We start from the raw sequence: 20,607 nt of genomic DNA, 5'->3' as shown, positions 1-20,607 counted from the left end.
TGTTTAAGAGTGCCACATTCTTACCTTTGACTAAAAGACTGAAATACATCTCATCTGTCTTTACGTCACAGACATAATCTCCAGAATCTGACAGCTGCAGGGGATTAATGGTGAGCTTGTGGGTATTACCCTCACTGGAGATGTGAATGTTGTCCCCGGTCAATAGTTGGCCATCTTTCAGCCAACGAATGTTGGCTCTTTCTCGGCTCACAATGGCACACATTGTAACACTCTCATTTTCATAGGCTGAGAGAGCATTATTTGTGTTTTTATTTTCAAACTTAAGCGGGGTCTCTGAGAGAGAGGTTTACAAAGAAGTTACTTGTTAATTCTGTGTTCAAATATGGAATAATATGTGAATCAAACAGAAACTAAAGAAATGCAATCTCTAAAACATGTTTCAAAGTCATTTTAAATCTTACCTTGGACTTCAACAATTGTTGTCAATTTGTCATCGATGGCATCACAAATGTATTTTCCAGAGTCTGAGGGACGAAGTCCAGAGAGAACAAGCTTCCTCACAACGTCATAGCTGTAAATTTTTATGCGAGTGTCTGCTTTCAAGATCTCGCCATTCCATAACCACTGAACGGTGGCGTTCGGCCGGGACACCTCGCACTCCAAAATAAGTTCATCTCCTGCAACCAGGATGTGATGCTCCGGGTGGCCTGAGTTTCCAATGATCTGTACTTGAGGCTCTGAACATAAACCACACTGCATTATTATCCTTCTGAATAAAGGAAGGATGGATAACATTTACATAGCCTAATAATATGACTACCTTTGACAGTGATGTAGAAGACCATCTTATCATCCACTGCATCACAGGTGTACTCTCCCGAATCTTCTAGCCCAGCATTTAGGACAACCAGTGATCTGAAAACGCCTTGCTCTTCGCTACAGTATCGCTCTGTGTCATCGATGAGCTGATTATCTTTGTACCAACTGACCGAGGCATTGGATCTTGACAGTTCACACACTAGAATAATGTCATCCGATACTAAGAACTGCTTTTCTGTTTTGGTGTCGGTTTTTCCAAGAATCTTCACAGGCAACTCTGAAAATGAACAAGAAGGAACATATTTTTATTGCATCAAAAAAATCATTTGTTTGCATTTTTTTTTTAAATAAATGTTTTTAAACTTGTGCCTAGGAGTTATTCTCAAAATATTTGGATGAAGTCAATGATCTGGTTTTCAATCTGTATCTTGAGTGCACCATATACAGAACTTGTCATCTTTCGGAAGTTATATATTTGAAGTAAAATAACCTACCTTGCACTTTTACATGGAAATCCATCACATCGTCCTTTGCATCGCAGACATATTGGCCAGCATCTTCCATTGTTAGTGAGTGAACAGTTAATTGACGCATGACGCCATCCTCAAGGATGGTGATCTTTCTGGTGTCTTCTACTTCTTCCCCGTTCTTCTTCCAGGTGACTTCTGCATTTGATCTTGACACCTCACAGTCTAGAACAAGAGTCTCCCCGGCCACTTTGTCTACTTTACCCACCATCTTCCTTGGACGTACAAAACGAACAGGAGGCTCTGTGCATTTAAAACATGTTGTGTTAGAAATGGATTGACACAAACAGAGCAAGAATATCTACTTATTTCATTCCTTAGTTTCCTTTACCTGCTATGTTTACAAAGAATGTCATGGAGTCATCTGCAGTATCACAGACATATTCGGCAGAATCTTTGACAGTAGTTTCTGGTATAATAAGTCTTCTGTAAACACCATCCACCTCGAGGATAAGGTTGTTATTCTCCTCCACTTCGAGTCCGTCTCGATACCAGCGCACCACTGCATTGGGCCGTGAGATCTCACAGCTCAGCACCATCCTCTCGGAGCTCTGCTGGCACAGCTCCATTTGGGACTGACTTGGGGACACAATCTGCACTGGAGGTTCTGGAAAGCCAGTTTAGTCACCATTCATTAGTTAAATGTATACTACAATATAATACCATTGTTTCCCAGTTGTCAAGTTGATGCATGTATCGCCTGCATGGCGGACTTTGCATGCTTGACATCTTGGATCATGGATGAATGAGATAATCCCTAATTTTGGCAATATTACAGGTGTTTATGTTTCAAACTAAGTGCTTGTTGTCAGATCATTGAATTGCGTCTGAAACCTTCTCCCTACCTTTCGAAAATTAGAATTGGTGGGTCCGCAGCTGAAAGTTTACTTTCCAAAATTGATAACAAGCATGTCTGTTAGTTGTTGTGTCTACATCTGAAACAAAAATGCCCTTGAGGAGAGTCTGTCAGCAGTTGCGTGTTCCATTTACACAAGTTTTAATCAACCGTCAATGTGACGATTCAGACCAGATACATTTTTGTCTGTAACCATGTTCAGATGTCACTGCACAAACTTGTTTGCTTGAAGCACACTGATGCCGTATATACCACAATCTACTCATTGTGCTTTTTGTCATTGCTGTTTTGCTGCAATACCTACACATGTATATGTATGTACAATATACTGTTTGTAGTATCAGGGATATTACCTGTAATACCAAGGTGAAAGAATATTGAAGCGTCGGCTGTATCACAGACGTATTCTCCAGAATCTTCCACTCCACTAGAAATAATCTTCAGTCGTCGATAAGGGCCTTCAATCTTGAGCTTGATGTTCTCACTCTCTTGCAGCTTTTGACCATCTTTGTACCAGCTGACGACACCATTTGGACGAGACAATTCGCAGCTCAGAATAATTTCCTCAGGGACATGACGGTCAAGGTGGACATCCTCCTTAGGGTAGATTATCAACACCGGAGGTTCTTTGGAAGAAGAATACATGAAATTGAGAAATTGAGACGTACATCCACTCTTTTTTGTCACATGTTGTCAGAATTTGTATAACTATCTTATTACCTCGTATATTAACCTTGTACATGAGAATATTGTCACCTGCACGGCATGTGTATGTAGCCGTGTCAGACAGTTGAGCTAAATTTACTGTCAGATTCCTCTTGGTGCCCTCTGCTTGCATTGTGATATTGTTGCATGGTTGCATTTCAATGCCATCTTTGTACCACTGGACAACGGCATCAGCCCTTGATACTTCACATGACAGAACAAACTGTTCTTGTTCCACAACACTCTTGAAAAGGTCCTCCTCTGCGATATCAGCAAACGTTACCGGTGGCACTGCAGAAGACAGTACACAAAAGAAGTAAGTTCTTGCTCCAATGTACTATTCATCATTTATGATCATCCATGCAACAATTGGAAGGTCAGGTTTTGACAGCTTAGACATGCTGATTTCAAGCCTTGCTATCTAAAACACAACTCTTTAAAGACATCATAATGAACAATGTTAATGCACTTCTGAAGCAAAGTGAAAACATTAATTTAAGCAGTGCACTGACTTAATGCAGTTACCACAGGTGTTGGAAAAACGAGTTGACTCATCCAAATACATGCTATGAAATGTGAAGCACGTAGATGAGAAGCGACAAGATTAGGACAACTTTGAAGGAAATCTGCTATGATGAATATGATGATCAGATTTTGCTTCCTTCTTAGATATTAGAGATCATGATGAAGGTGTAAGACTCCACAATGACAACATCTTGCCAAGTAAAAGCTTAGCATATCACCTTTCACCTCCACACAGAAATCGTTGAAATCTGAGCCATCATTGGTTTTACAACTGTACACTCCAGAGCTTGAAGACGTGGCCGACTTCATAGCCAGTGTCCTCTTATTGACCTCTGAATCGACGTTTGTTCCCAATTTTTGCGAGAGTTCTATTCCGTCCTCACGCCTGGAGGTGTGGCCTGTGTGGGCTGCGATCTCACACTGCAGATTGATCAGGCTGCCTGCGTCAACAGATTTGCTCCCCTCAGCCTCTGTAATAGCTGAGAATCAAACTGGTGCTATAGGAATTCCAATTCATTGAACAGTTATCAGATTTGCTGTGCCATGTAACACTTGGATTTAAAGGCTGTAAGACTGATCGTTTTACTCAACATTGAACAGATGCGTTTTATAGTAGCAAACAGTGCTCGAGTCATGGACTTAAATGCAAACAGTGTGCCAGCAAAATGAGGAATGGGGGTCACAACCATTACCACTGGACTGAGCAGGTAAATCTGCAGTTCACAAAATATCACCTTAAGAATTTGTGGTAAACATGTGAGCAAACAGCTACCTTATTTAACAATCAGAGTAAAGTTAACATTCATTTGGAGTTGTGTTTGTGGCACTTCAATCTTTAGCTCTGTTTTGGTCTCCATCAACTCCTGAGGGAAATTTCTGGCTTTTTAGCTGCTAAATGCTCCAATAGTTTCACCAGCTAATAGCAATAGCAATAGCATGCACTTTGCGCTATTTGCTGTAAGCCATACAGTCTATTTATCAGAGCTTTTATGTTGAAAATTGTAGTTTGCTGCATCTGGAAACTGGGTTGATGAGAGCAGCAAGTCTGAACCAAACGGTAAAGCTGCTTGTTGTAAAACCCAAACAATGTGTTCAAAAACACTGCAAGGCTCCATGAAACTTAGGGAAATTGCAGAGTAAGGTGGAAACTTACTTAGAGTAACCCCTTTCCCATTACACATAGGGATTCAATCCATTGTCAATATCATATTCGTTTTTTGTAGTTTTAAGATGCAGCTTTACCACCATGCTCAAAAACAAAAGTCCAGTCTTAAAGGGCCTTTAACATTTGCTTGTTAGGACAAGAACGACATTGATCTACAAAGCTCAAATAAGTAGCAATACTGAAAGTACATACTGTACTTCAATCAATCCGCCGTATCTTAAAATATACGGTACAACAACTAGTAGCCAAGCATTACCTTAAATAAGTTAGTGATTCTGACAAAGCTAAAAAATATTGGATCACCTGCAACATCCACCTTAAATTCTATAAGGTCATCTGCGGCCTCACAGCGGTACACACCAGAGTGTCGGACTTCTGCTGATGTAATAACCAATGCTCTCAGCTTTTCTTTTGCTTGGATTTGGATTTCATATTCACTCTTTGGAAGCAGCTGTTCTCCATCCTTGTGCCAATAGACCTGGGCAGTTGGCTCTGAGACTTCACACTGCAGTTTTATTGGGCAGCCGGCTTCAACAAATTTGTTTCTGGCGAGCTCTGGAAGTTCTGAAAACCTCACAGGTGAGGCTAGAGGGTGTTATAAGATGTGCAGATCTATTGTTAATCTGTCAGAACATCATTTAACAAGTGGTGCTAATCATCAACCTTGTTGGTTATTTTAGCATAGTATATACAATATGCAGCTCTGTGCTTTTCAGAAACTAAATAAATCTAGCTGAAATTGTGGAAAATAACTTTTCAGTGTAGGGTAACAAAGGAAATGCTCAAATGTTCATATAACACCTGGAAGCTAATTACAACTGAAAACAAGAAAATCACCTTCGACGTCCACATGGAATGTCACGACATCATCCGCGAGGCTACAACTGTAGAGGCCAGAGTCGGAGACCTTAGCGGAATGGATCGTTAGCTGTCGCAGGCTGCCATCTCTTTTCATATCGAGGCCAGTTTTGCAAAAAAGCTCCACCTCATCTTTAAACCAGGAAACCTGGGCGACAGGATCTGAGACCTCACATTGGAGGATAATTGGACAACCCATTGCAATCATCCTGTATTTTTCAGACAGTGGGATTGGCATGATCTGTGGCGATCGGCCTAAGAGAAGGGAATAACAAGGGGTTTGGACAAGAGATGAATTCACAACAGTAACAGACAAAACACACTGTCCAGCTAGTCATACCATGTTCTCATGAACATTCAACACAAAGCACATTTTGTTCACCACTCACACCTAGAGTAAGACGGATCTAGTATGTATGATAAGAAGATGGTAGGGATGGAAATAAATCACCTTCTACGTCCACTTTAAATGTGATGGTGTCATCAGCTGTTGAACATTCATAGGTGCCACCATCTATGTGTTCAGCTGAGTGGATGAGTAGTGTCCTTGTAAGACCATCTGACTGTATTTCCATATTGTTTTGTGGTAGGAGTTTCAACCCATCCTTGTACCAGTCGACATAAGCAGAAGGATCGTGAGAGAGTTCACAGATGAGGACAATTGGAGAACCTTCTTGGACGGACTTGCGCTTGTCAGTCTCTTGAAGCTCTGAGAACTTCACAGGCAGTGCTATATGTTTCAGATATTGCAAAAAGAGTATCTTAATAACTAACTAACCTACTTTGTATTTAATGACAAAGAATGTCAAGACAAAACGACACAACATACAACAAACAGGACAATAAGTAAAACAAAAATGTATACAAAGGGATAAAAGAGCACGGATCAAGTTCTGAAATTTCAGAGTTATCCAGAGCGACAAAAAGCACAGACAATAAAACCACAGGTAAGATACAAACAAGAAAGTGACAAAGTGTTGGTTTATGATAAAATATTCAGTTAGTGTCTTTTACTGAAAAAGAGCAAGACCCAAAGCATTAACTTTTTGGTATTGGACATGCATAATAAGAAGCTGCACTGTGAAGCTGCACATTTTTAATAAGCTATTTTGAGAGATTATGTACTTTATTATCCGATTTTACTTTGTTAACAACGGGCATTATGCTTAGGTATGAAGGGGAATTGCTTTGCGTTAGACTGAAATAACTAATCATGCAATAACAAAAATAACAACAAATGTAACTGTTTCAGAGGAAACCTTTTTGCTTTACTTTTTTTAGAAAAATATTTGACCAAATTAAGAAAGCAGATAAATGTCTGTTTGGCGATTAGACTTAATAGACGTAATAACCTGCTGTTAAAGTTAGTTGGCCGTGCAAGACAGTGAAAGCGCTACAGAGTTTCTGAGCATCACCTTTTACTTCCACAGCAAACTGGATGTCATCATCCTTTGACTCGCAACGATATACGCCACTGTGAGTCCGCTCTGCTGATTGGACAACTATACTCCTCAAATTTCCTTCTGACTGGAAATCCAGTCCGTTTTGAGGGAGGAGCGTTGTTCCATCCTTGTACCAACTGACCTGTCCCGTGGGATCGGACAGCTCACATTGTAGAACAATGGGAAAGCCTGCCATGACCGTCTTTTTCTGGCCACCCTCAGATAAAGCTGAAAACTTCAGAAGTGGAGCTACAGGATTGAATGTAAAATAGAATTGGTCAATACGACAGATACTGTTATTAACCAAAAGAAGCAAAGCACAATCCTGAAACTAAAGGCTTTAGCAGCACATTCAACCAATATAAATGCATGCAAATCTTTTATCTCAGCTAACAATTTTGATTAATTATTTACTGAAAAATTATAATAACCAATTTAACTTGTTCTAAATTTGTTTTTACGTGACTGAAAACTTCCAAGAAGTTTGGAATATATAATAGCTCTACTGCTTATTCTTGTTGAGATTTTAGGAAATTGAGCCTTAAATAGAGTGGTACTATATCTTCAGGGCATGTTTTGAAGTTCAAACTAAAAACCAACATTTGTATAGGACTTAAACACCTTCCCAAAAAAAAGACACGTGGAGCTTTCTGCTAAATGTAAAAGTGTAGGTAAGCGGTTAACATGGCGAGTGTGAGCTCATCTCTTTACAAAATGAACCACCTTGCGAGCTAGCTTACCAGCCGCTCTCAAACATAAAAAAAGAGAAACAGATGGAGCCACACTGTCTCAGGTAAGGTCTTACCATGGTTCAGAATTACAGAACTAGGTATGTTTTAATGAGGGACTTTCTGTGTGTAGGGGGAATTTTGATTTAGAGAAAGAGAGAAGGGAGCAAGAGAGCCAAGATTCTGCCGTCTTTTACAAGCTATATGGACACTTAAAGCTATGTTTTAACTGCACATAAAAGCAGCACGTAGTTGAGATCTCTTAAAAACACATGTACATTGATGTAGGTGCCCCTGCACTCTCACATACATTGTAGATCTCGCACAGCCCAACTGCTGACTAGCTAGCAAGTCCGACCACATCTATCGGCATCAAAAGAGGAATGAAGTGGTAAAGTAGTAAACCCTTCGTCTTGCTTGGTTTGATTGGCTGCCTCTGCCCAGTATGACATTGACAGTGTGTGCAGCTTGTTGCCTGACGCTGAAAAGTTGAAAATAGTTTGTTGCCTAGCAAAAATAACAAAAAAGACGCAGCAAACTGCAAGAAACAGTGGTTGGGCAACAAAAAGGCAGTGCGATGTGCCCTGGTTTTTCCACCAGAAAAAACACACTCTGCCTGTTTAGACCCTTAGTCTGTACAGATATGCTAAATTTACATTTCATCCAAATACTGCTTAAGGGAGCACATTTTTGTTTGTTTTATCATTTTATGTTTTAAACTCTATGGCTGTGTCTTAATTGTAGCTGGTGGTCTGTTTCTTGTAGTAATACTTTTTTTTTTATAAGCATAGCAATACTGTTGGGATGCACTTGTCTCTGACTAAAATGTATTTGCAGAACAGATAAGAGATTTTGTCACCTTTAACATCCACATGAAACTGCATTGCATCATCTGTTGTCTTGCAGCTGTAAATCCCTGCATGAGACAGCATCGCTGACTGGAAAGCCAGTGTTCTTATGGAACCCTCTGCCAGCATGTCTTGGCCAGCTGCTTCCAGTAGATTTATTCCATCCTTGTACCAATTAACTTGAGCGTTAGGATCTGATATCTCACATCTCAGCATTATTGGTTCATCAACTTCAACAGACTTGTTCCTCTCAGCCTCACAAAGTGTTGTAATTCTCACAGGTGGAGCTGGGGATGTTTGAGGTAATATCGAGAGAACATTGTGTCACTATTACTGACTACAACAACAATTATCTTACAAACAGAAGAGCAAAATCTCAAATCAAGATTAGTCATGCCAATAAATCGCAAGAGTTAAAATAAGTAATAATAAAAGATCCGTCTTCATGTTATTAGTAATCTAACAAGAGGTATCTTTGGTTAGACTTGAGATAACTAAGCATTCAAGTTAGAATTTGAAGATAATATATATACTCCTTTGCTTTTCCCTAACTTTAATATTCCTCATAGACCACCCAAGCTCAAACTTTTACATTGACTAAGTAGGTTTAGTATGAACAAAATAAAGTATATGTAGAAATTGTCAAAATGTCAAGGATTGCAATAAGCAATCTCTTCATTTTATACAATTTCAACATTGTGCCCGTCCAAATTTTGGCCTAATAATGCTAACTGTTTAAATCACCTTCAACCGCCACCTTATTTGCAGTGACACTGTCACTCCAGTGACTGTCACATGTCCTTGATAGATAGATATCTTCTGATTGGACAGTAGAAGCCTGCTTGATATAGTGAGGCTCTGCCCATTGGGTAGGTGATCTTTGCCCAGAGCTAACTGTGCTGCCTACTTGGTCTTCTGATGCCTTCATGGTGTGATGACACTCTGCAGGGGCTGGGTTGGCCTCCTGGGACAGATACAGCACTTCTGCAAGGTGAGGTACTGTATGTCCTGTGTGACAGATGTCATCATGTCTAGCATGTGCAGACTCTCGCAGGTTGTAATGCTTTCTTGGTTGGACCATTCCTGCGTCTTCAGAGTCCAATGATTGAGGGTGTACAGTGTTGCATAAGTCTCCGTGCTTCTCTGAATGGGCAGTTGATGGCTGTCGGTTTCTGTTAAACTCAACTGATTGGTCAGATGCAGACCTTGAGGAGTTACACAACCCCTCTGAATGGACAATTGTAGTTTGTAAGCAATCAAGACGTTCCTCTGACAGACGAGCTGGCATCTGTATGGAGCTGCATAGCTCCTCTGCTTGGACAATTGCAGTTTTTAAAGACTTAAAAGGCTCTTCTGATTTGACACTTGCCGTTTGTGAGGTTTTAGAGGGCTCCTCTGATTGAGCATCTGCAGTCCTAAAGGCGTTACAGGGTCCCTCTGAATGGACAGTTTCAGTTGGTAAGCAATCAAGAAGATTCTTTGACAGGACAGCTGGCATCTGCATGGAGCTATAGATATCCTCTGATTGGACAGTTGTAGCATGTGAGGATTTAGAGGGCTCATCTAATTGGACAGTTTCTGTTTGTGAAGGTTTAGAGGGCGCGTCTGATTGGACAGTTGCAGTTCTGAAGGCATTGCAGAGCCCCTCTGAATGGAAAATTTCAGTTTGTAAGCAGTCATGAAGCTTCTTTGACAGGACAGCTGGCATCTGTATGGAGCTACAGATATCCTCTGATTGGACAGTTGCAGTATGTGAACATTTAAAGGGATCTTCTGATTGGTCAATTGTAGTATGTGAGGAATTAGAGGGCTCCTCTGATTGGGTAGTTGCAGTATGTATGGATTTAAATGACACATCTGATTGGACAGTTGCAGTGTGTGAGGATTTAATGGGGTCTTGTGATTGCAGATATGCAGTTTTTAAGGAGTTACATAACTGGTTTGATTTGACAGTGGATCTCTGTAAGTGGTTATCAAGGTGTCGTGACTGGGTAGTTAAAGAATGTAGTGGATCACCCAGCTCTGACTGGACAGTTGGAATCTGTAGTGAGCTTTTTAGCTTTTCTGATTGGACAATTAGAGTCTTGAGAGCAGATTCTTCTGATTCAATAGCTGCAGTTTGAAGAAAGGTACAGAACTCAGCTGTCTGCACAGCTGTCTGCAGGCAATTATCAGGCTCTTCATTTGTGGCGTTTGCATGCTGAAGATAGTACGTTAATTCCTCACCTTGGGATTCTGTGGGCTTATTAGTGTGATGGTGTGTGTCAGATTGTATTATTGTTGGCTTTACAGAGTTACTATAAACTGGAGATTGGGTATTTGTTGTTTGTTGGTTGTCAGAGAGTTCCTTTGGCGGTTTAGTTGTAATCCCAGCAGTCATATATTCACATGTTGACTGAGATGTTGGCATACGCCTGGAATGTTCTTCATCTATTTGTGTATCTTCTCTGTTGCCATAGAAGGTGCCAGAATTGCATGCTGAGGACATGCATCCAACTTCAACGGGATAAGCCTCTTCAGTGGACTTCTTTTCCTGGTCAGAAGAGAGCCTTGGCGATGTAGCTATAAGCATTGTGATGTACACAGAGAAAGGTTTTCAGTAGTTGATGGTTTCAATACTTCTTCTCATAATATCATTTTACATCAGTGTGGGTTAGCATGGAGTTATGGGATAATTCATTGCAAAGACAAGCAAGAAGATCGACCAGGTTTGGTCTGAGATTGAGCTCCTACATTTCCCCCATTCCACTGACTCATAATACTGTTATACCACCAGATTGTTCACTAACTCCTAAAACGTACATCAATTTTCTTCTCTTTGATAAGAGTTTGTTGTCATTGCAACGGTGAGAGGTTCAGGGCAGCAATGTGAATGAGAGGATCTGGTGATGAATAAGACATAAGATGGACTTAAGAGTGGTAAGCTGCTTGTTACAAGCAAAGATGGTTGTTAAAATGAAGAATTAATTGACAAACATAACATATATGTTAGTATGAGGAGCAGCTACGCAGCTACTAAACACCCACATTTCGATTAAGAGCCAAACACTGCAGGAAATGACATGGGACCAGGATGACAAAAAGCAACTTCAAATGGAAAAAAGATGCAGATGCCTCAGATGATGGAGCTCACAGTAAAATACACCACTATTGTTAGTGGCATTTATGTGCTGGGTTAAGATGGATGACTGATGTTGAAATATATCAAATCACCTTTGACATCAACAGTGTATTGGGCAGATGCATCAGCTATCTCGTGACCATAGTGAAACTGCTTTGCTGTTTGGACAAAGCCAAAGAGAAAACAATGAGCTTGGTGATATCTTCACCTATATCACTGAATGCTTGATTCTTAATTGTGCAGGTACAATGTGGAACACCACCTTTCATGTCCACATTTAACTGTGCATCACCAGATGTTTCACAGCCATACCGCCCATCACCAGGCAAGTCAGTTGACTGGATGGGCACTGTTTGGCTGCTACCCTGTGATTCACAGTCGACTTCCATTTTTGGGTAGATCTGGGTTCCATCTTTGTACCAACAGGCTTTGGCAATGGGATCTGAAATCTCAAATTGTTGAACAATTTGGCAGTCCGTTTCAGCAGACTCTGACTTCTCAACATCAGGACCAAGCAGATATGCAGGGGTTGGCGCTACGGACAATCATTGGGGGGATAATTTACATGTACATTATTCTAGATGTTAGAAAAAGAGACTTCAAAGATATATTGTCAAAACTGGCAGACATTAGCTCTGCATTGTAACAACGAAAAAGAAGTCAGACCAAAAGCTACACAGTAAGTCATAACTAAAATCAAACACATTTGCAGAATCACCTTGATTGTTTACTATTAATTGGGCAACATCATCTGCTGTTGCGCAATAGTATGCTCCAGAGTTTGAAGGGTGAGTTGGTTCAATAACAAGGGTCTTCTTGATGCCTCCCATTTCCAAATTAGGCTCTTTATAAGAATCATGTTCTTCATCCGTCTGCAGTGACACCTGGAAAGCAGGGTCTGAGGTTGCATATATTGGCTCAGGTGGGCCTGTTGCTTCAAGTGACTGCGTCTCCAACACCTCTGGTGAGGGCGACGATGGCAGCGTTGGAGCTAAAGATGATGATTCATATTATGATTGCGGACTGAAAAGTGCATATTTACACTCTGATTAAGAAAGGGGTTATAGATTCAGCTTTCCGAAACAGGGAACCAATCGGTTATATCTCCGACCAAATTCAAGTGGAAAAGAAAAGTTTTCAGGGATTACATAGATATAACATTTTGTCAGTAGAGATACATTTGACCTTAATTTAAGACAATGTTACAACTTCACACAAAACAACACTTGAAAACGGACACACAGACAAATATGCATATTGTAAGTGTTAGTAGCATCTAGTCACCAGGAAGCTCTAGGGTTTGCTCTAAGAATAAATACATATAAATATAAATCACCTTTGATATCCACAGTGAAGTGAATAGTGTCATCAGAGGTTTCACAGCTGTATAGCCCTGAGTGCAAGAGCTCAGCAGCTGGGATAATGAGTCTCCTCAATGTGCCATTACTCTGTATATCCCAGTCATTCTGCGGGGAGAGCTTCACACCATCTTTATACCAGCAGACGGGCACAGTGGAGTCTGCAACCTCACATTCCAGCTCCAAAGGTTTTCCTTCTTCAAGTGACTTGGTTCTCTCAACGTCAAAGATAGTAGAGTACGTCACTGGTATAGCTAGCATTGGGAATTCAGGAAAGCTAAATAAAATCAAGACTGTGGAAATGGATACCTTGCAAAAATGTAGTTGCTGAGCAGAAAATTAAAAGGGCCTTGGAGATGTTTAATTCAGGGCACAGCAGTCGCAAAGCAAATTATTACAACTAATAATTACCTTAGGCATTAAGAATGCTTTAAGGTTATGTGCATGAAACAGTACGCCAAACCACAGAGAGTACAAGCAGGGATAATTAGTGGCGTCTATAAAGAGGAGGTGGGGTTATAATATTAACGCACAAGATAAAAAGTGTAAAGTCACCTTTGATCTCCACTTGAAACTCCATGGTATCATCCTGTGTGCTGCATCTGTACACACCAGAGTGGCACAGCTCTGCAGACTGAACAACTAATGTCTTTGTGTTGCCCTCTGAGCAGATTTCTAAACCAGAGTTTGCAACGAGCTGCACCTCATCCTTGTACCAGCAAACGTCGGCCTCTGGATCCGACACCACACACTGGAGTACAATAGGGCAGCCTGCTTCGATCGACTTGGTCCTCATATCGTCAGGAATTGCAGAGAACTTCACAGGTGGAGCTATAGATATGTTTAGATCTTGTGTCAACCTTGGATCAACCTCATGCCAGCCTTTAAGATTATCATATTCTATTTACTGGCAACTAAATTGCTAACATGCTGCAAAGCAGTCTAAGAAAAGGTGACATTTTAGATGCACTTCTTATGAGTGCTAAGAAGAAAGGCAACAGACAAGATACAAAAGTGTCATCAGAGTTAGTTGCTTTGCTGAAGAGGAGCTTGTTAATGTTGCACATCGCTTAAGATAAAACAAATCACCTTTGATGTCCACACTGAACGTGATGGTGTCACCCTTTGTCTTGCAGCAGTATAACCCAGAGTGGAAAGATTCTGCTGAATGGACAATCAGTTTTCTTGCCAAGCCATCAGTTAGAATATCTACTCCAGCTTGAGGATGAAGCTTGGACCCATCCTTGTACCAGTGCACCTGGGCAGAGGGATCTGAGAGCTCACAGCATAAAGCAATGGGGGAGCCAGTTTCGATGGTTTTGTTCCTCTCAGCATCTGGAATTGCTGAAAACCTCACGGATGGGGCTATGGATATTTAGATATTTGAATTGATTGTTAAGTTATAAAGGTAACATGCTTTGATAAGTCAAACTAAATGCATTTGTAGGTAAGAAAAGAAGAAAAGGTGTTGAAAGTGACAGTAAAGATGGTTAGTTAAAGACAACAGCATTGCAAGAAACTCACTCCACTCACCTTCTACCTCCACATTGAACCTGATGACGTCATCAATGGCATCACAGCAATACACTCCAGAGTGTGAGAACTCTGCTGATTGGATGACAATTCTTCTCATGGTGCCCTCTGATTGGATATGCAGACCCTCCAGTGTTTGTATTTCCACCCCATTTTTGTACCAGTGCACTGGAACTGCAGGGTCTGACAGCTCACAGTAGAGCACAATGGGGTTCCCAATTTCTACAAATTTGTTTCGATCCATTTCTGACATTAGTGAAAACTTGACAAGAGGAGCTGCAAATTTAAACAATGGAAATATGTTACATAATTGAGAGTTTACATCGAGGTTATTGAACTGAGGGATACAATATATTAGTATAATCTTGCACAGTTGGTGGCAAACAATATTGGCACATTTATCTTTAATACACCTTAAAGACACATACTGAAGCAAATTATGACAGTGACCCATACACACCTTGAATGTACAGTGCGGCAGAATCACGGATGCCATAGGCAATAAACGTGATCTCGGCTCCATTGTCTGTTTCACGAACTCCTCGGATACGAAGAGATTGGTGTGTTCGTGACCTGCGCATTGTATAACGCTCTTCTTCCTGAAGCTGAGTGCCGCTTAAAAACCATGTGCCAATAACTGAAGCAGAGAGTTCAATAGAGAAGAGAGCGTCTTGCCCCTCGGGCACCAAGGCATCCTGTAAGGGAGCTTGTATTCTGGCAACTGGAACTGGAAAAAGAACCAGATTATACATGATTTAGCAAGCAATATTCCCAAACAAAACACGCTATAGTGCAACAGACCTTACCCAAATGAACAGCTTTAGGGAACTCAACATTGTTGCTCTTTCCATATTTGTTTAGACTGCAAATGCGGAATCGATAATCGGCTTCACATGGTACGCTGTCGCCAAGGATCTCCACGGAGGTTGCGGAGTCAGTGGTCAGGCACTGTAACCACTCCTGTGAGCCTGTACCCACTTCCTGTCGCTCAAGCACATATCCAGATGGGGGGTTCTTTCGAGTGTCCTGAGCAGCAACCCATGAGAGAAGAGCTGCATTAGCCCGCTCTGTGTTGATCTGCACACCCACTGGACAACTGGGAGGACAATGTCTGGCAGCTGGAAAAAGAGAAACCCATTGTGCATCAATGTCTCTTTGAATTGGAACGACTGATGCATATGAATCCATTCAAATGTTTTGGTGTGCAAGCATATTGTTTGCCGTTCAATGATCTACAGATGAGGTACCCTACCTTTCACTCTTAGCAGAGAGGAAGTCTTCGATCTGCCTACAAGGAAAGTCACATGGCCAGAGTCTTGGGGCATTGTATTGACGAAAACCAGGATGTGAGTTCGGCCAAAGGACTTAAGGATGGTCTGATGCGTTTCACGCAGCTCGACGGCATCTTTGTACCAATGTATGTCCATTTCTTCTTTTTCCACTTCAACACAAAAGGCTGCATTTTCACCTTCCAATACGTCCACTTTTCTTGGAAGCTTCCGCAAAATTGTCCCTGCAAGGAAACACTTTGAAAGTAAGGGACTCCTTTGCACATTAACAGGATGAGGATTTTGATTATCTAATGGAAAACAATGACATTACAAACAACCTTTTCCCTTCGACATCAATGTAAATCAGTGTTGTAAAAATAAAATCCTTTTCTGTTCTGACACCTTTTGCTATGGTAAAGGTTTGGTTAGGTTTATATAGATTTCGGGAAAGATAATTTTTGGGTTAAAATTACGACATTGAAAGGACCTTCAACATCATGGTTAAATAAATAACTGAAGAATGATTGTGGTCATGGTTTAAGAAACCACTGTCAGTAGGAAATGCAAAGCAGTCCAATGTTTTTCTGACGTGCAACCACTTCCACTATTCGACTCTGCTTCAGTGCTTTCTAATTTAACCATACACATTGTTGTTTGGGCATTTCCTGAACAACGGATGCTGACGTTTTTTCTTGGAAGGACAGTCTTATAAAGGACATGGTAATATAGTGTTTCCCATTTGGCACTGGTGCAAAAAACATAGATGAAAAGTAACACCACACAAAGACAGCTTTCCAAGAGTCAAATTACCTGACAAAATTGACAAATTGAGACATCAAACTTTATGTTCACTGCTGTTAAAAATATCATCTACAAGGATTTGCCTCATCTCTCAAGTTCCAAACCAGCTCAAAGGAGGCGAGAAAAGGAATAAAATGCTATACCTTTTGTTTTGAATGTGTTTCAAAAGGACAGAAGGAAAACAAATTAAGGGTTAGGGTTGTCGCAGCTTAAATTGGATTAACTTTGATTTGTTTTGGTAGTCCCAAACATATATTTAACTGTCTTTTCTGAACCATAACTAATTTTTTATTGAGAGGGCCCTGTTGTATTTGTATGACCACATAGATGTTCAATAAAACTCAAATATATAGTAAATGTACCACGGCTATTTGATTATATCACGTGGATTTACCTTTCACAGCTACCTCGGCAATGCTTCTGCCCCCGTCAGGCATCTCGCAGAGGTAAATCCCATCATCGTCGACTCCGATGTCACGGATAGTTAGTCGCCGTTTTGTTCCCCACTCCTCCATTCCATATTTGTCCCCTGGCTGCAGTCGTCTGTCCTCCAGATACCATGTGATGGGAACGGAGTCCTCAGGAACTTCACACTCGAGAACAGCCAAATCTCGCTCCCACACTTCAAGATCAATGAGAGGCTGCTTGAACCGCACAGGCGGCTCTGACACCAAAGAGGAGGAAGCACACCAGTTTGATTAAACCAATTTAACTCATTATAATTAAAAAATATATTAAGTTAAAATATAGCTTCAGAGGTTCCCATTAACGAATATCAAATGTGTTACTTGATTACAAGAAATTCTTCAGGCAAGTCGACCCTGAAAAAAACAACACAGCACTTCATGTGTCCTTGTAGTAAACGGTGTAAATTGAAATATATTTGACAGTAAGTTCTAGTGAAGCAAACAAGATGAGCAAAATCATGAGACAAGTGGCTCATTTAGATGAGGAATCAAAAGGTCATCCACACATCGGGGTGTTAGATAGGAAATAAAGTGTTTGTAACCGACACCACCAGACAGTTGTAAACAAAGGAATGTGGACTGTATTTAGTCGTGCATGCAACGCTTTTCATTTCCTTGTCTTACTCAGTCCAATTAAACACACAGACAAATGATGAAATACATTCACCAGTGCTGTAATTTTCTCCATTATTCCCACCTTTCTGTCTTCATTTGACTGACACAGTTCAATGCTGTCTGTTGGTGCCTTGAGTTTGGACTTCTCTGGGCCATGTGAGAAATATGATCTCCTTCCCAAAGACTTCGATCATATGGCCCCCCTAGACCTTTCCCAGCTAAGTGACTTTGCAGACATCATAGTGCTGTTGGAATCCACCTCAAGCTGATGAACTTTGCCTGTTTGTATCTCTTCGGGTTGAATTTCAGATCATTAATACATTTCATTAATCCTCCTGTGGAACAGGATTGGATTCCTTTGAATGCATCTTATATTTGCAGCTCACTAGCCTGCTGACCTGCCTTTTTATTAACTCAACCGTATGATGATACAAAGCCATATACTTGACATTTATGTCATTGAGTTCCTGAAGTAGGCATTTGTGAGCAGCAACATGTGGCAATTTAGCACCAATTCATTCGGCAGTAGGAGCTGTAATTTGCTTTGAAAAAGCACTGATAACTTCTGCAACTATTTTCTATATACTGTGATTATACTCTTTATTGTACCACTCAGGTATATACTTTGATTGTCAAACTAGGTTTTTGGAAGATAGGAAGATTAGAACAATACATAATATTAACTTTTTTTTTGTACCAATAATAAATACAATATATCCTTAATGTTTACATGTTTGTAAGATTTCATGACACTGTCATACAACTTTTCAAAGTTTAATTTTGCCATCCCTGTCTGGCCCGAACCCAATATATGATCTCAGAGTACCTTTTTGGAGATATCTCACTGACATCATGCAAGCATCAAATGGTTAGAAATCTGATCCAAGAACACAGCACTCACTCACTCACTCACTCACTCCTTTACTTGCTACAAAAAGCCCTGCAGGCTGCAACTGTGTACCTCCACTTTCTCCCTTTTTTTTTTTTTTTTTTTTTTTACAAAAGTGTAACTCTGAAGCCACTGAACATGATCTTGACTCACCCTTTACGGTGAGGTGTACGGCACTGATGGTTTGCCCGGCGGTATTTGACGCAGCACAAACATAAACTCCATTATCCTTTTGCTTACAGTACAGAACTTTTAGTGTGAAGTATCCTTCTCTGTCCTCGTATAACAAGTAACGCCTTCCAGACAGTATCAGCCTGCCGTCTTTCCTCCAAATGATTTCTGGTTTGGGTTTCCCAGTCACAAAGCAGCGGAATTTGGCATGTTTGCCCTCTGTCACTGCAAACATTTTCACTGTCGTAGACTTTGTCATGGTGTCGTCTTTGAGGCGGTTTGGCACTTGCCTACCACCCCTCTGCTTTCCCTGGTGGCCTTTCCAGTGTCCGTTTGTGTAGCCGTTACGATTTGCCTCGTCCTCATGTCCCGGGCCGGCATCAACCAGCAACACGGCTCCCGCCAACGCTTCCCCAAACTCATTCCTGGCCTTGCATGTATATACACCGCCATCCGGAGCACGAGTCTTAAAGATCTTGAGCTGGAACCATCCACCGTCCTGGAAGCCCACACTGAAATGCGTGCTTTCGAATATTTCATTGAGTTTCCTGCCGTCCTTTTCCCAGACCACCTCTGGTTGTGGGTTTCCCCAGAGCTTACAAGAGAAGACCGCATCGTCCCCACGACCGGCTCGAGTGGAGAGAGGCTTGATGAGGAACCGTGGCTTATTTTCCTCTCGTACCTCCATCTCTTGTGCTTCGCCTTCCACGTTCAGTGTGGCCGCTGCGTACGTTTCCCCAATGCTGTTCTTTGCTTTGCATATGTACTGGCCACTATCCTCTGTGGTCACAGCCGAAATGATGAGATTGTACACGTTGCCATCCTCAAAGACCCTGTATCGCCCCTGCGGGTCAATCTTTTCATTGTTTCGCTCCCAGATAACTGCAGGCCTGGGATCGCCACCAATTTGACACTTTAGGACTGCATCAGTTCCACTTTGCACCACCACAGGTCGTGGATAGGCGAAGAAGCGTGGGGCACCACCAAACACATCCATTTCTGCTTTGGTGTTGGTCTCACTTCACCTTAAGCAGTCCAGGAGATTAATAGGTAGCAGTTATTCACTGGGGGAGGACAGTCCAACTTCTGCACTGCAAATTAAAAAAAGAAAAGAAATAACAGACACATTATTTTAACTGCTTGTGAGATTGAGAAAATATTGTAAAATGAAACTAGCTAAATTGTAATTTGTTCTAAAATTGTAGCCAGACCAATATATGAAATAGCTGTATCTGTTATGATGTTCTACGTGTTTGGCCTCTCTCTTATGAGGTGTTGAACCCTCATATTTTGGAATGGACAACGCACAGCCTCCTCCTCCTCTGTGTGCATGCGTGTCAGCGCAAGCGGATGGTATGATTATTAGGGATAATTGAATTAGATCTGTCTGCATGAGAGAAAACACAGGCTTGCAGTGAGAGAGGGGACATCCTAGTCCTATTGCAACAGCAGCCACAACACATAGGCAGTACAGCTGGTGCTGTATTTCAATGGGAAAGTGCTTAATATAGGACGCCCTAAAAAAAGACCTGCGAGGGAGTGTGTGTCAGGTATCACAAAGAGGGTTCTGAAACCCGCGTGCTCACGCAAACAGGCCGAAATCACTGTCTTGCCCACCCAAGAACTATATGCTGAGAATATGGCACTGTTAATGTAAGATAATTGCAACAAAAAAGAAACTTCCCCACCAGAGCTGCCTCACATGTTTTTGGCAGCTCTGAGTGTAAAACAACATCAGTTAGGCAATCCTAGAATTCTTTCTCTCCTGATGAAAATGATGCTGAGTGTTGAGTGTTTCTGGTCTGAAAAAATGATCGTGTTTTTAAGATTCCTTTTGAAGGATAGTTTTTACTGACACATTTGATCACAATATATTCATAATAATACTTATGATCAAGTATTCAAACAGCCAAACTCAACCGTGCATAACTAACTCTTGTAAGACAA

The 20,607-nt window shown here is 41.1% G+C and overlaps 1 protein-coding gene across 1 annotated transcript in view; it reads right to left on the bottom strand.

Moving 5' to 3' along the window:
• Positions 1-19,657, bottom strand: part of obsl1b (obscurin like cytoskeletal adaptor 1b) — a gene marked incomplete at its 5' end in the record, with an annotated part of 32,835 nt that extends 13,178 nt beyond the window's left edge. The window contains 16 exons of the mRNA XM_079230941.1: positions 25-294; positions 423-698; positions 782-1,057; positions 1,275-1,550; positions 1,639-1,914; positions 2,517-2,789; positions 2,884-3,159; positions 5,396-5,671; positions 13,469-13,645; positions 14,003-14,185; positions 14,447-14,722; positions 14,907-15,173; positions 15,253-15,564; positions 15,699-15,959; positions 16,913-17,182; positions 18,643-19,657. Of these exons, the coding sequence (XP_079087067.1) occupies positions 25-294; positions 423-698; positions 782-1,057; positions 1,275-1,550; positions 1,639-1,914; positions 2,517-2,789; positions 2,884-3,159; positions 5,396-5,671; positions 13,469-13,645; positions 14,003-14,185; positions 14,447-14,722; positions 14,907-15,173; positions 15,253-15,564; positions 15,699-15,959; positions 16,913-17,182; positions 18,643-19,657 (4,960 nt within the window). The remainder of the gene's footprint in view (positions 1-24; positions 295-422; positions 699-781; positions 1,058-1,274; positions 1,551-1,638; positions 1,915-2,516; positions 2,790-2,883; positions 3,160-5,395; positions 5,672-13,468; positions 13,646-14,002; positions 14,186-14,446; positions 14,723-14,906; positions 15,174-15,252; positions 15,565-15,698; positions 15,960-16,912; positions 17,183-18,642) is intronic.
• Positions 19,658-20,607: the final 950 nt, after the last annotated feature.

This window comes from Taurulus bubalis (assembly GCF_910589615.1).
Source record: "Taurulus bubalis genome assembly, chromosome: 15".
Taxonomy (NCBI): Eukaryota; Metazoa; Chordata; class Actinopteri; order Perciformes; family Cottidae; genus Taurulus; species Taurulus bubalis.
This window is presented reverse-complemented; position numbering and strand designations above follow the sequence as displayed.